At 41.3% G+C, this 16284-nt stretch overlaps 2 protein-coding genes across 4 annotated transcripts in view; one reads left to right on the top strand and one right to left on the bottom strand.

Annotated features, from left to right (window-relative positions):
• The first annotated feature begins 837 nt into the window (after window positions 1–837).
• Window positions 838–3698, top strand: Rps6 (ribosomal protein S6). The gene is given in 5 exon segments (NM_017160.1): window positions 838–858; window positions 1371–1502; window positions 1846–2056; window positions 2185–2331; window positions 3409–3698. Coding segments are annotated over 5 exon segments (750 nt in total). The 5' UTR covers window positions 838–852; the 3' UTR covers window positions 3663–3698.
• A 2182-nt stretch (window positions 3699–5880) lies between these two features.
• The window catches only part of Dennd4c (DENN domain containing 4C), a 97015-nt gene continuing 86611 nt past the window's right edge, over window positions 5881–16284 (bottom strand). For all 3 annotated transcript variants that reach the window (XM_087549041.1, NM_001427785.1, XM_087549042.1), the window contains 5 exon segments: window positions 15242–15487; window positions 14124–14241; window positions 11343–11493; window positions 8407–8471; window positions 5881–7670 (listed from right to left, as the gene is read on the bottom strand). In XM_087549041.1, coding sequence (XP_087405167.1) covers window positions 7534–7670; window positions 8407–8471; window positions 11343–11493; window positions 14124–14241; window positions 15242–15487 — 717 coding nt within the window. In that variant the 3' untranslated portion in view covers window positions 5881–7533.

Below are 16284 nucleotides of genomic sequence, written 5' to 3'. Positions count from 1 at the left end.
GTGACAGTAGTAAGCAGACCAGTATGGTGTGCATAGGGAATTTCAGAACAGCCAGAGTTATACAAAGACACTTAGTCTCAAAAATTGAGTTCGGACAGAACAGCATGTAACTGCAGTAAACAAGAGAAGCACAGAAATGGTGTTGTTTTGAAAAAGAGCTGAAGATGACAGTGACACTCGGGAGACTAGGTTCAATCTCCGATCTGAGTTGTCACCCTCACCCCACCTACAAAGCAGAAAGTTTTGGCAGAAGAAAACAGAAAGCCGAAAGGCTCAAGACTGAGGCATCTGATAGTTGTCTGTGCCAGGTAGACGTGATGGATCGGCTGGACTGCTTGTCTTCTGCGGTCCGGCGACTATAGGAGTCACTCTGATCGATGCAGAACAAAGCCTGGCTTTCAAGATTTCTCCCGTCAACCGCTGGGACCAGGACAAGATCCTGAACTGGAAATCTTCCGCAGAGATGAGGGACAGGCCAGCCCGGGCGACAATTCTGATCGAGCTTTTCCATTTAGGTACTACTAAAAACCATGGTCGGAAACGGGGATTCGGCTCCTCAGTGGACCAGTCTGGTCGGAAACGGGAAAAATTAGCTAAGAAGCGGCTAACATTCGTGATAAACAAGTTGCCCTGTCACCGGGAACATCCAGAATACCAACCAACACCTCACTACAAACCAGCCTCACATTATTCCGGCTAGTACCGCCCCCGGAAGTACCACCCACCTCAACTCACTTCCGCCGGCTCCAGCTCGGGCTATTCTCGCGAGAACTTAGAGTGCTATGTGACCTGGGCTAAGCGGAAGTCGGGCCTCTTTTTCGTGACGCCTCCTAGGCGGTCGGCTGTGTCAAGATGAAGGTAGGCGTCCCTGACTGGGACTGAGTGAAGCAGTTCGAGTCCCAGAACGCGGGACTGCCTCAGCCCCAGGCTTTCACAAAACCCGGACTAAGCGGGGAAGGGTCTGAGGCAGGAGGAAGCTTGCTTTTAGGGCCTTGGGACCCTTTGGGAGAGCGGATGGCGGGCGATTGCAACGCCGCGACAGCGGACGTAGAGCAATGGCGGCGCCCGGTACCCGACCGGGCACATGCGGGCCTGAAGCCCCACTTGCAGCGGGTGTCCCGCGGCATTTGACCCCTCCTGGACACTCTGCTATCCGAGATCGCGAGGGTGAATGCTCTGACGTCCTCATAGCATTCTACAGAGCTTTGGCAAAATGTTCCATTGACGTGTGGCACTTTGCAGGGCCTGCGAGTCCGAGTCGTGGGTTTTCTGCTGTGTGTGGGAGCTGCTCAAAACGTTCTGCGCACGTGAATTGTTGAAGTTGTGTAGGTGCCTAAAGTCGTCTTCTTTTGCCCCCTTTAAAATCCTAGCTGAATATCTCCTTCCCTGCCACTGGCTGTCAGAAACTCATAGAAGTGGATGACGAACGCAAGCTTCGTACGTTCTATGAGAAGCGCATGGCCACAGAAGTAGCTGCTGATGCTCTTGGTGAAGAGTGGAAGGTAAAGTTTTTGGCATCATTACCCCAACTCGTCACAGCAAGTGCTGTTGGGTTTGGTTAAGTTTCATTGCTAGAATCAAATTTGGGGAAACGTGCCAAGAGGAGTCTCTCTTGCTTGTTATAATTCAAGGCCTTAAGTCTTGCGTGTTGTAGTAAGACCTGGGTAGTTAGGAGTAGAAGTTGAAATGGAGAGATTGCTTGTTGACCTTAGTTGGAAACGGAGACAAAAAAGTGAGTGGCTGAAGTTGAACTCAGTTGTTCTTCCTAATGGGGTTGCACACAAGAAGTTAAGAACCACACTTTGGAACAGAACTGGTAAATGTACCGTTTTATGTTCGATGCAGGGTTATGTGGTCCGGATCAGCGGTGGGAATGACAAACAAGGTTTTCCCATGAAGCAAGGCGTTTTGACCCATGGCAGAGTGCGCCTGCTTTTGAGTAAGGGGCATTCTTGTTATAGACCTAGGAGAACTGGAGAGAGGAAGCGCAAGTCTGTCCGAGGATGCATTGTGGATGCCAACCTGAGTGTTCTCAACTTGGTTATTGTAAAAAAAGGTAAGGCTTTTGTTGGAGTTTATTAGTTGAAATTGGTTGTCCTGGACACAAGGTTCTGCCTCCTAGGTAGTGGGGCATTGACCAAAGTGGGACAGATTTGATGTCTTAATTCCGATTGTTTCTTCAAGGAGAGAAGGATATTCCAGGACTGACAGATACCACTGTGCCTCGTCGGTTGGGACCTAAAAGAGCTAGTAGAATCCGAAAGCTTTTTAATCTCTCCAAAGAAGATGATGTCCGCCAGTATGTTGTCAGAAAGCCCTTAAACAAAGAAGGTAACAGGGATTTGGGCCTTTGTGCTATTGCTGCAGCTGTGCTTGCCACACAGCTAAATTCATGGCTTCGGCATTAGGAGCGACAAGGATTTTTTACAAAAGTATTCTCATTTTAACATGAAAAACTTTTAAAGCACTTTGTGTGTATGTTGGGGGGGTTAAAGGACAACTTGCAGGAGACAACATTTTGGAGGGACCAGGCTCTAAGTTGGTGCTTTGGATTACAGAAGAACCACTTTAATTTACTAATGAATGGCTCCACATATTTTTCATCTCTGGGACATAGATTGTGAAAATCAGGAGAAACACCCATTTTAAAGGGAAATGTATGAACAAATACATACTTTTTAAAGCTTTTATGTATATGAGTACACTGTTGCGCCTTCTAACACCAGAAAAGGGCATTGGATTCCATTATAGATGGTTGTGATCCACCATGTAGTTGCTAGGAATTGAACTGTGGTCCTCTGGAAGAGCAGGAAGAACAGTCTGCTCTTAACCGCTGAGCCACCTCTCCAGCCCTCATAATGTTAATGCTTCAGTAGGAAGCATAGCATGTATATTAATACAAATAACTCAGGACTGTTGACTTGTATTAAGAGTGTGCTATTAGAGAGAATGTGTAACTTAGTTGACAAAAGGTTTAAAAATGGTCCATCATCCCCTCATGAGCAGTTCAGAGTGGCTGAACTGTAGCAGAACTTGGCTATCCAGCTTATTTTACAAGGGTCTGAGCTGAGATGATAGCAGGGTTCTGTTTCTAGAGAGGCCTGTAATGTGGGGTAAGGAGTGTAAATCCAAAAGGCTAAAATGAATAATTTATAACATACCGTTAATTTCTAATAGTAGGCACGGACTGAAAATAGGATTAAAACATAAATGAGAAGTTGAAAATACGGTGGGGTTATAACAATGCAGACCATGGGGCCAGAGTAATACTTATGTTTGGGGGACAGCACTGGCCTTGGGTAGATGGTGGGGACTGAGTTGGGCTTGGGTGTGCTAGGCGTGTGTTATACACTGGGCATCGCCATCCAGCATGGTGGATGTTAAGTGATTACTCATCTGGATTTTTAGGTAAGAAGCCCAGGACCAAAGCGCCCAAGATTCAGCGTCTTGTTACTCCCCGTGTCCTGCAACACAAACGCCGACGTATTGCTCTGAAGAAGCAACGCACTAAGAAAAACAAGGAGGAGGCTGCAGAATATGCTAAACTTTTGGCCAAGAGAATGAAGGAAGCCAAAGAGAAGCGCCAGGAACAGATTGCCAAGAGACGTAGGCTGTCTTCGCTGAGAGCTTCTACTTCTAAATCTGAGTCCAGTCAAAAATAAGTCTTTAAAGAGTAACAAATAAATAATGAGACCTTGAATCTCTTTTACTGGCTTTTATTAATAATGTAACTACATAAATGAAGGAAAAGAAATGAGTCATAGAAAAAGGAATACAAATATATAGGATATACAAATATCCCTAGAATATGGGGCAAGGGATTCTTTTCAAATTATGTGCATCTAGCCTCTACCCCAAAGTAAATGAGTACATTTGGAGACCGTTAAAAAGTAGGATGGCGTAGAAGAGGCCTTAAATCGATAACGTTAAGGTTAATAAAGAAACACAGCTTTTAAAGGCCTTTACTAAAGATAACTAGTCCCAAAGGAATCACCCATCCACTGCTACCCCTAATGTACCCTAATTTCTACAGTGGCAATGGCCTAGTAGGTTGCATTCTTGGTGAATGGTAATGGCAGGAATTAAGCCTAGGCCTCAGTCATTCTTTCCCAGTCACTGCCACTGATTTGTATGCACCCTCTTAGGTGAAGGTAGTTTAGGTTGTGTTTCACAAGTTAGAAGCTGTGAAACAAGTTACTTTCTCCATCTTATTTTTGTTACACATGACTGTTGATCATAGGTGTACTGCAAACAGTAAAATGGCAAATACCCTTCCAAGGACCTGCTCTGGATTTTGTTTTGGGGTGAGGAGTTAAAGGCAGGGTTTCTTTTGTCTAACTTTGGTTATGGAATTCACTCTGTAGACCATCACACCTGCTGCAACTCAGATCTGGACTCTGCCTCCCATGTACTGGGATTAAAGGTGTGTTCTAAAGTTGCCTGACAGGTTTAGGAATTTTTTTTTTTTTTTGGTTCTTTTTTTTCGGAGCTGGGGACCGAACCCAGGGCCTTGCGCTTCCTAGGTAAGCGCTCTACCACTGAGCTAAATCCCCAGCCCCAGGAATTCTAATCTAGTAATTTAATAAGATTTTTTTTCTAGTTAAAGAGTTAATTCATACTTGGGTGTTAGGACACCATTCACAGGTTATGACCCTACCAGAACAAGGCAACCTCTTGTTTTAATGCACAGGTTTTACAATACAAATTACCTGTACTCAAATGAAAGCCTTTAGTTTGTAAAACATTCCAGGTGCTTCGGATCACTTTTGGTAGTTGCCTGTAATTCTGTCTTATGTCATATGCCAAGATTTAACTGATCTCTGAAACTAGTATTAAGTCCCAGGTGGTATTGATCAATGTTCAAGTACATTGTAATTCTGGAAGCTGGTTAACTTTGGCTGTGAATATCAGAATTCCTAAACCTGTCAGTCTTGGGCCAGTCATTGATAAACCCTTCCCTCAATCTCTGTTGTCTTTTCCTTGTACATCTTGTAGGCAGGATAAACTTTGGATTGAAAGTTTTTTGGTTGGGTTCATGACCTCTCCCTCCATTGGAAGTCCCACCTGGCTGGCTATAGGAGGCCACTTCAGTCTCCATATCCCCCAGGTGCTAGGAGTCCCCATAAACTGGGAGATGCCCCCGTTTTTACACACACACACAGGATCCCCACTCCTGTTCCCCTATTCCCCCTTCCTCCTCTTCTGATGTCTGTTTTATTTTTCCTTCAGAGGGAGATTCAAGCATTCTCCCTTGGGGCCTCCTGTTAATTAGCTTCTCTGGGTCTGTGGTTACCCTGTATTTTATGGCTAATAGCCACTTTGTACTTTTTTTTTTTTTTTTAAGTCTCCTATAGCCCAAGCTGGCCTCAAATTCTGAATCCTTAAATTCCTGGATTTAGCTGTAAGCTATTAAATCCAGACTGTACTATAAATGTGATTAGTACCTCTCTATCTCTACAAAGGTACTAGAGAAAGCACTTAAAAAAAAAAATGAACAAAGCCGGGTAGTGGTGGTATACACCTTTAAATCCAAGCACAGGTAAGCAGGCAGATCTCTGTGAGCTTGAGGTCACCCTAATCCACAGAGCCAACCAAGTTCCAGGATAGCCAGGGATACACAGAAATCAAAAAACAAAGGAACACCAGAAAGTGGTTCTCATGAATCTAAATGGTAGCAAAATTGAAGTTTCTAAAAAGATAACAAAAGGTGTAACTTCATATTTTAAGTATGTAACTATCTCATAAATTTGGTAAGTAAAGTACTTTCAACAAGTAGCAAGTCAAGTTTCACAGAGCAGAAAAAAAACCCCTCAAACAGAAAATGGAATAGTAAATCCTGGATATTGCAGCAGCTTTAGAAATTGAACAGACACACCAAACTTGAGGTTTTTCTTTTTATTCAACTTTAATTTTATATATGTAAGATAATTTCAAAATTTGTTGGGTCAATAAATGTTAAGGTATAAGCTGTAAAAAATATATATATTTGAAACTGTAAAAGATCCAATTTAAATGTAAGAAAGCCTTTACAAAACTCTGATAAAACTTTTAACACTCAAATTCAGACTAGAATCTGCAAAGTCAGATTAACAACTTTTAATGTTAACATTGAAATGTTGGTACATAATTTTAAAAAGTTCCCACCACATTGAAGAGATTCATGCTATTAGCGTGTACCATGTTGAGGTAAGTCTGTCAACCGGTTTAGTCATCTGCACTATTATTATAAGTGCACACATAGCCACTGGTTTTCTAAACCACACAGACAGCTAAGGCAAACTTGCTGTTCTTAAATGGATGTTTTAACAAAAAGCACAATTTATGTCAAGGTGGGGCATGTGAGGTCATGATTTCCTTAAACCTGCCAATGAGCTCAATAAGCTTTAAAGTTTTTAGACTTAATTGATTCAACCTAAAAAAAACAGTATTTACAAATACACACTTTTATTCACAAGCATATAAATCAAAATATTGTACAAGAATAAAACTTTTATGTGCAGTGCAAATTCTCCATCCCACAGGTTTTATCTATGTATTTATTTATTTACTTACTTACTTATTTTGTGGTACTAGGAACTGAACCTAGAACCTCATGTATGCTAGGCAAGTGCTCTACTAGTGAGCTACATTCCTAGATCTCCTTTCAAGTTTTTGAGACAGGGCTCACTAAAGGTTGTTCAGGCTGGCCTTGAACTTGAGATCCTCCTGCCTCTGTCTCCCATGAAACCAGGATTATAAAAAAGTAAACAACACCAACAAGTGGCCTGCCTGAATAAGGATTTTGGGGTCAAAGACTATTCATTAGCATTTTAAAACATGTTCTGGATAATTTTGTTAGGTAACAAAAATTAATTTCATTTTACCTATTGGATTCCAATGAAAGCATTGCAGATTAACTTAGTATTGGAAGAAGATGGAAAGGAGCACCTGGATATCTAAGATATAACCTATTAAGCAAGATAGTACATAATTTAAAAGGCAAAGATATGTCACAGGGAAGGCAGTTGTTAAGAAAGACCTAAATGTTTTTGGAACTGCTGACTACAAACAAGTGTAGTAGTCACTGACGGGGCAACGAGGCCTCCTTCAGAAAACTGCTGCAACATGCAACCTCAGTATTGTAATAAATAGACACACATACACATAAATTGACTACATAGCCTCACACATACAATCATACACAGCTACTCTTGTAAGTGAAATATAGCATGTCTTTCGGTTAGGCAAATTTGATTTGCCATTCCCTAGCTGGACAGTTTCAATAAAAGCAAATTATATAGAAAGATGAAAATTTCATTTTTTTTTTTTTACACATACTGTGCGTTTTCAGCAGAGGCAGGGAAATAGGTCAGGAATCTCCAACATCAATAAGCCTTGGGGAACTGAGTGGTGTTTTACATTCTGAGAGATTCAGTATGAAATACAGTTCATTTGTATTTCATCCTCAGCTTTCACCAAGTTATGATTTGGGAAGAACAGTTTCCCGACAGGTCTATTTCCCCAATACTCTACCAAAATTTGAATGAATCTTATTTAAATGAGAGGTGCTCCAAAACACTTCCTGCACCACTCCACACTGATACTGGGTGGGGCATCGATTTTCTGTAACTTTTCAAGAATCTCTGAAGACAGACTTCTATATGCGAGTCCATATTCATTGTCAAAAGCCTCTGAAAGACATTTTCAAAAATGCAATTGTAATTTGTTAGTTAAACAAAAGCTATGATACTGAATCATGTGACACAGATTACATTGCTTATTTATAAGTAGTGATTATTTATTATCTATTTAAATAGAAATTTTTAGGGTAGAGTGGAGTATGCCCAATACAGGGCCACAGCATAGTGTGGAGATCAGAGGACAATCTGAAGGACTCAGTTCTCTAGCTCCATCATGTGGGTACTGGGGATGGAACTCCGATAAGCCATCTCCCCTCTGTCTTATCTTAAGGCAGTCTTACTAGAATAAATCCTCCCACCCCCACTGCCCTCCAACTGTGGTCCTCCAATCTTAGCCCCAGGTGCTGAGAATATAGGCATGTGCACTGGGCCCAGCTAAAAGCAGTAATCTGTTTTGCTTTTCTCTTTAAAGAAAGGCTTTATTTTAGCTTACAATTCCAGTGGGACAGTTCACAATGGTACAAAGGCATATGACATGACAGCAGGTGTAGAAAGCTGTCCAATCACACTGCAACCTTTTTAAAGGCAACTACTTAATAATACCACGATTTCTTCCCTTTTTTTTTAATGCTGATGAATGAGCTCATGTCCCTGTATGCTAGGCATGTGATCTAACACTCCCACCAGCTCCATTAAAAAACAAAACAAAACAAAACAAAACAAAACAAAAATAACCTCTTAACTTCGAAAATAAACTAAAATTTTTATTGATCCCCCATTAACTTACCAATATCAATGTTTTCTCTCCCAAGAGACACTAATGATAAGAAAAGGATTTCTCTGTATAAACTCCTATTAAAAAAAAAAAGATTCTGAAGTAGTCAGCAGAACAACAAAATGCATACAGAAGGAATGTTGATTTGGGGGCTTCATCATGACAGAGGGTCATTCTAGTCCAGGGTAGCTTGGAACTCACTGGTTAAGACTGACCTCAAACTCTTGGCCATCTTCCTGTCTTGCCTAAGTGCTGAGACCACAGATAGGAAGCAGTACACCTGGCAGGGTACAGTAAAAATACATTCAACTGCATACTTAGCTAATAGCTATGTAATTATTTCCTGCTTTCATGTAACACCTCAGGTACGGGAGGTATCTTTGAGGAAAGCAGTTGAATGGTACACTAAACTTTACATTATAAAAAGTACCCTGTGAGCCTCTGATTCAAATTTTAAACTTAAAAAAGGTAAGGGGGTTGGGAGGTGTGTTTCCATCGCACAGCCCTGGCTGAACATGTACAAGGCCTTCTCTGGGTTTGAACACCAGTACTATTGCTCGAGGGCTGTGACACAGTGGCACTGTGTTTTTCCACCAAGCACAAGAGCCAGAGTCTAACCCTTAGCTACCAAGACAAACATTAAAAAGAATGATGAGGTGGACTTGCAAGCTGTCCTGGTGGCTCATGCCTGTAATTCCAGCACTTGGGTGATAAAGACTTCACCTGTATCAAAAAGCAAAGAAACTTGGGAGCAATGCAAATTGTAATTATGCCTCATATGAAGCTTTCTTTAGAAGCTTCAGAAACAGTAAATGACATTCAAACCCTTTTTAGCATGCAAACTACAAATGCAAGTTACTCCTGAGACTTAAAAATCATCTCAACTTCAACAGTTAGATGCTAAATAAGTACACCATCAGGTACCAGTGTGAATTCTTTTTTTTTTTTTTTTTTTTTCCGGAGCTGGGGACCGAACCCAGGGCCTTGCGCTTGCTAGGCAAGCACTCTACCACTGAGCTAAATCCCCAACCCCACCAGTGTGAATTCTTGTTCTCTTACTTTTGAGGTCATCATCTAAGGGGCTATAAGTAAGAAGTCCCCAAAAGGAGTCTGGGAATTGGTGTGCGGTGGCGCATACCACTGATCTCAGCACTCTGGAGGCAGATACAGGTGATATCTATGAGTTCAAGGACAACCTGATCTACACACTGAGTTCCAGACCAGTCAAGGCTACACTGGGAGACCTTATCTCCAAAAAAGGAAAAATAGGCCTCTGGGGAAATTCATAATGTTTGATATAATTATGCTCCACTTCCAAAGCTTGCACAGTAAAATTCACTTAGTCAAGAGTGGAATATGTATAGGTCCCAACAAAAGGTTAGGAGGAGACTCACATCTGAGTTTTTATTATTTCCATCTCTTTCCTTAACCAATTCTACTTCCAATCTCATAATCTTTTTACTCAACAAGAAAAATGTATGAAGTCATCACAGGATGGCACATAGATACTTATGTATATAAAACTTTAGAAATTAACAGATCTCCAGTGAAGAGGAGAACATTTCCAAATATATACCACATACCATCATCATCTATGATTTAACCTCTTTGGCTCATTGTACATTTGTGATGAGATATGAAGGCATATATTTGAGTAGCACCCGTTTCTTTTATGACTGGGGGTATTACATATAATATACAAGCTCCTGTGGCCTGGGCAGGCAAAGCAAACCCAAGAGAACCCCTTCCTGGTACCTGCTAGGATCTCTTATGCACTGTGTATGAAGCTTCACCTATCTCAGTGTTTTATAAGCATCTCCAAACCTTCTGATTGCTTTAATAAAGAGTTAATGGCTTCCAGCAAGGCAGGAAAGGATAGGCATTATTTTGGAGAAGAGATAGGAACTCTGGGAAAGCATAAGGAGAGAGATTCACCAGCCAAACTCAGAGGAAGAATCAAGTCTTGGTACTCAGGAGGTAACCAGCTATGTAATAGAATGTAGATTAGTATAAATGGCTCAATGTAAGTCTAGGAGCTAGTTGAGAACAAGCCCAAGCTAAGGACAGCTTTCATAATTAATAAAAGGTCTCTGCATCATTACTTGGGCAGCTGGCAGGCCAGAGACAATCAGGCAACAAGCGATAGGCTGGCCCTCGTTATGGAGGTTGCAGGTGGGACCCAAATGTGTGAGCAAGAGCTAGCCCTGATACTTGTATGCCATGCAATGGTAAGAATGAGATGCCACCCCATCGTTCTTTGCCACCTACAGCAGGCAGGAGAGCTGGCCCTGCTGGTATGGGTATGGGTGAGCCAGCTCCAAGGGTATGAGAGCCAGCTCTCTGGATCTGCCCCTCGTTGGCTGTTGCCTTGGGTGAGCTAGCCAGGCCAGTGCTGGGGAACTTGCCCCAGTGGGGTGGGTACTGGAGAGCTGGCCAGCTGATCATCTCAGCTACCACCCAGGTATAAATCTAGGACTTTTGAGTTGGAACATCCCAACAATGCCCCCATCTATGAACTGCTATAGCACATAAAGGGACCAGTCCTGCAGATTCAAAGCTGCAGGACCTTTATGACACAGAGCAACAACCAATCTGCATGGAGTCCTGATGAGGATTTGGTATTAATAGAGGACCAGGAGCCAGAGGTCTGGAACCAGACCAATTGCTCATTGTAATGATCATTTGCAAGTAAAGAAATGTGGACAAAAGGGTATACTGTGGGGCACATACTGTACATTGTCACGCTGTACAGCATCTATAATGAGATTTCCCCCCCTTTTGGTAGGGAGGTTGCAAGGGTGGAAGGCAGGTAAAAAGGGACAGGGAGATGAGTGGGTTTGAGGCATATAATGTAAAATTCACAAAAACTAAAATAAAATGTTAAAAAACCCATATATCATAACATGTTAAATCAAGTGGAATCAAGTAAAAGATAGTGAAATCATTACCTTTGTCTTTTGGTGTCTGGCTTCATTTGCTGGGAAAGCAGGTTGATGGGCTTCAGAACATCATTCTGCTGAATACTCTGCCGGATCGTCTCCACTAACGCGTTGGCTGCCTGCTGCTCCTCTGACAGAAGGGACAGCTTCTTCTCAGAATCTAAAGAGCCATACATGGAGAGCAGGTTTCCAGAGCTATGTCACCTCTCACTGTCTACTCAATATCACCTCCAGTAAAATCATGTGACAGTGCGCTTATAAAACACATTCTCTGTTCTTTTCAAATAGGATAACCTTCTTCCCTTTACAGTTTCTTCCCAGAGGCTGGGGTATCATACTATATTTCAGAAACTGTGGTGGGACCAAGGTGCCCTCATACCCAGAAAACAGTGTCCAGGATCCCCTGGAACTGGAGTACAGGTGGCTATGAGCGGCACTGACTGCCCACTTCGTGTGGGTGCCGAACTGCAGTCCTCTGAATGAGCAGCAAGCACTCATGACGTCACTCTAGCCCCTCCAGTTCTTACACCTTTACTGAGCTACAATCACTAAACCAAGCAATTCATCTTTAAAGTTTTCTTATTTCTGTATATGTGTATTCATAAATGCACACACATACGTGGAGGTTAGAGGACACCTTTCAGAAGTTGGTTCTCTCCTCCCATCTTGTGTAGTTAGGCTGGAAGCAGGTGCCAAGAGCTGAACCATCTTTCTTTCTTTTTTTTTTATTTATTTTAAAGATTTATTTATTTATTGTATATAAGTACACTGTAGCTGTCTTCAGATACACCAGAAGAGGGCATCTGATCTCATTACAGCTGGTTGTGAGCCACCATGTGGTTGCTGGGAATTGAACTCAGGACCTCTGGAAGAGCAGTCAGAGCTCTTAACCACTGAGCCATCTCTCCAGCCCCCTGAACCATCTTTTTATTCATCCTTTTCTTTCTTCCTTTTTTTTTTCTCTCAAGACAGGGTTTCTCTGTATATCCCTGGCTATCCTGATACCTAATCCATAGATCAGGCTGATCTTGAACTCAGAGACCCACCTGCCTCTGCCTCTCAAGGGCTGGGATTAAGATGTGCACTAGCTACCACTGCCCAGCTACCAGTCATTTATCTGTCTGTCTGTCTGTCTGTCTGTCTGTCTGTCTGCCTGTCTGTCTGTCTATCTTTCTTTCTTTCTTTCTTTACTTATTTCTTAGAAAAGGAATTAATTTATTTTATGTATGTGAGTATACTGTAACTGTCTTCAGACACACCAGAAGAGGGCATCAGATCCCATTACAGATGATTGGGAGCCACCATGTGGTTGCTGGGATTTGAACTCACAACCTCAGAAGAGCAGTCAGTGCTCTTAACCACTGAGCCATCTCTCCAGCCCCAGAAAATAATGTTTAGACATAGATAAAAATGTCAGCAATATAGATGAAAAAGTTGTCAACATGGATGAGAAATTGAGATTAAAAGACCAAAACAAAACTAGCAACAATAGAAATGAACTCGGTCAGATGACAAACACAAAAGAAAACATCCTGTTAGTAGAGGAGGAGCCAATAGAAGAAAGAACATTGGACTGGAGAGATGGCTCAGGCTCAGTGGTTAAAAGCACTACTGCTCTTCCAGAGAACCTGAGTTCAAATCCCAGCAACCACATGGTGGCTCACAACCATCTGTAATGGGATCAGATGCCCTCTTCTGGTGTGTCTGAAGACAGGCACAGTGTACTCATATATAATAAGTAAATCTTTAAAGAAGAAAGAATATCGAGAATATGGAAAAGGGGACAGGTTGAAGAAAAGATATATTCAGATACCAATAAAGGATAGATGGATGGATAGACAGACAGACAGACAGCTAGATAGAGCCATCAAGATGGCTCAGCAGAGCAAAGTCCTTGCTGAGTACTTCCTAAAATGTAGGGAAATAGATATCTAAGCACAAGAGGCATTTAGAACCCAGAAAGACATGACTATCAAAATAATCCTCCATGACATTATTTTACTTAAAATGCCAACTACAGGAAAAAAAAATAATACACACACCCAGACAGACAAACTGACACATACACACACACACACACACACACACACACACACACCCCAAACTAAAGTGAAAACAAGCAGTCTATATCCACATCTGAGAAAGAAGACTTAAAGCCAAAGATAGCATAAAGATTACTATATTTATTGATTGATTGATTGATTGTATGTCTATGTGTATACACATGTATGTGTGGAGACCATGTATGTTTGGAGGTCAGAGGTCAAGTTTGGGGAGTCTTTCCTTACAACCTGTGGATACCTAGACTGAACTCTGATGGACAGGCTTGATGGCAAGAGCATTATCTGCTGAATAACCCTGCCAGCACAGTTCTGTCTTCGTTTGTTTGTTCATGCACTCATTTATTTGGTTTTCTGAAACTGAGTTTCTTTTTGTAGCACTGACTGTCCTGGAACTTGCCCTGTAGACTTAGCTGGCCTAGAACTTGCTTCTGCCTCCAGAGTGCTGGGATTAAAGACACTATTTTGTCTTTTTTTTTTTTTTTGGTTCTTTTTTTCGGAGCTGGGGACCAAACCCAGGGCCTTGCGGTTCCTAGGCAAGCGCTCTACCACTGAGCTAAATCCCCAACCCCTATTTTGTCTTTTTTAAAGACAGTGTCTTACTATGTTGTGAGTCCTGGCTGGCTTAGAACTCACAGAGATCCACCTGCCTCTGCCTCTGGAATCCCAGGATTTAAGAAATGTCCTACCAAGCCCAATCCTGTTGTTTCTTCAATTTTCTTTTACTTACTCAAGTTCCTCCAAGAGACATACAGAGGCTCTCCTGGCTCCTGATGAAGGTTGATATTATCCCATAGCAGTTGTATATATACCAGTTTGCTGTCCTGGGACAAAGATGATAGAGGAAGCTAAAAGAGATTAATAAAATTAGTTTTCCAAATAAAATGTTACCAGTAATAAGAAAACTTGTGTGTGTGTTTTTTTTAATTATAGGCTCAAAGTTCTGAGCAAAAGTTTTAATTTTTATTAATGCCTGATGACAAACTGTCTTGCTTTCTGGCACATACGTTTGGTTTTTCTAACATTAAAAGACTGCATGGATAATTTGGTAAATAGTACAAAGGTACAATGATGTAATCATCATTACAATAAATCATCATCTGTTACTTTTATGAGGTATCTTTTTTTTTAACTCATTACTTGTTAAAATAAACAAGTCAAACTAGACTTTATAATACTTTAGGAAAGATTGTTATGTGGCAAGTGTGTCGGGTCTGGTGTCTCCCAACGTTCGGTAGTATAAAATAGAGGCATGCCGGCAGCTCCTTGTCTGCAGTGAGTGACCCCAGCATGGACTTTGGGAGGCAGGCAGCTACAGTGATCTTAGTGTAAGCACTAATTAGAAATTTACCTTACACAAATACTTCCCTAATTTTTAATTATATTTTTTGAAAATTATGAATATTTCCAATAAGATAGCTGTGCATTTTTCATGAGAAAATATGATAGTTAATGATAAAAGCTTCCTTTTCTAGCCACCAGCACAGCTAGACAGAGCAACCTAAATCCAGGCCATATGACACATACATGTGGAAAGACTATGTGCAACTCCATGAGCTCTAAGAGATAAGATACTCTCCTGGCTACCAATTTTTTCCTCACTGCTGGCTGGGATATGACTATGGTAGCCTGAAAACAGAAGTCAGTTATCTTAGCATGGAAAACCTTAAAAATGGAGAGTACACACAGCTAAGAAAAACAAAATAGAAACAGAAGACTCAGAGCTCAAACACTACCTACCCTCCGGGGTCTTAGCTCCTCTGTGGAGCTCCTGTTACAGCTCAGGAGTTGAGGTTCATCCTCACCAACCTTCAGCAGTGCAGTCGCAGTGCAGAAAGCAGTACTCACCTGCACACCTTCATTACAGTGTTCAGAGGTGAGAATAAGTCCTGGCAAGTTGCTAGGAAGGTCCAAACGTCTGAAATACCAAACCAGGTTCCAGAAAATGATTGGGTGTTGATTGATAAACGAGGATGTATGAATAACCTGATCCCCTTCATTTTCTAGCAAAGATTCCAGTTCCTTCCGAAGCACCAGAGGACTCAAATAGGGCACAGACACAGGAGGAGGATTGGGCCGCTTTCCTAGATGATCCTTTAAAAATGGACAAAAGTGGGCATTATCTAACTCTGTATGCTTGCCAGTACTCTGCAGTGAGACTATCCTGTTAAAATTGTTATTTCAGGGCTATTATTATATGTGGTAAGACATTTTAATGAACAAAAACAGAGACAGCCTAGATTATGTTTAAGTTAAATCATTATAGGACAAAATTGATAATATATATTTCAATAGACTCTTTCGTCTAAAAGATGGATGTTTTGTTTTCTTTGTTAGCTAGGAGTGTGGCTGGCAGAGACAGAAGTGCTCAAGTGTGAGGCCAAAGTGATCTACATACTGAATTTAAGTCATCTAGGCCTATAAAGATGTCTCACAAAGGCAAAATTTACAAAGACAAAACGTGAAAATGTAAAATCCAACATGAAGGCTTACAACCTCAAAGTACTTATTCCAGATGGGTCTGGTTAATTTTGGTGTCTAATATTTTATTTCCAAGTTTTTTCTATTTCCAAGTTTTTCTATTTTCCAAGTTAATTTTAGAATTAGATTTAAAATTTAAAATGTTAAATTTAGAATAAAATTAAAACACAACAAACCCTGAAGCTAACCATGTTTCTAGATTCAAATGTCAATTTGTAAGGTTTCAATCAACCAAATCAGGACTGTGGAAACCTCTAGTACCTAAAGGACAATGGATCCAATTCTACCAACAAACAAACTAGTGAGAGAAAAAAGGATGCTTGCAATTTAAAGACTAAAGTGTCCCAACCAAGCAAGTCGTGACTTGACTTTACCTTGATGCCCGAGACCACACCCTGCTCCAGACACAC

Source organism: Rattus norvegicus, chromosome 5 (genome assembly GCF_021556685.1).
Source record: "Rattus norvegicus strain SHRSP/BbbUtx chromosome 5, alternate assembly SHRSP_T2T, whole genome shotgun sequence".
Lineage (NCBI taxonomy): Eukaryota > Metazoa > Chordata > Mammalia > Rodentia > Muridae > Rattus > Rattus norvegicus.
This window is presented reverse-complemented; position numbering and strand designations above follow the sequence as displayed.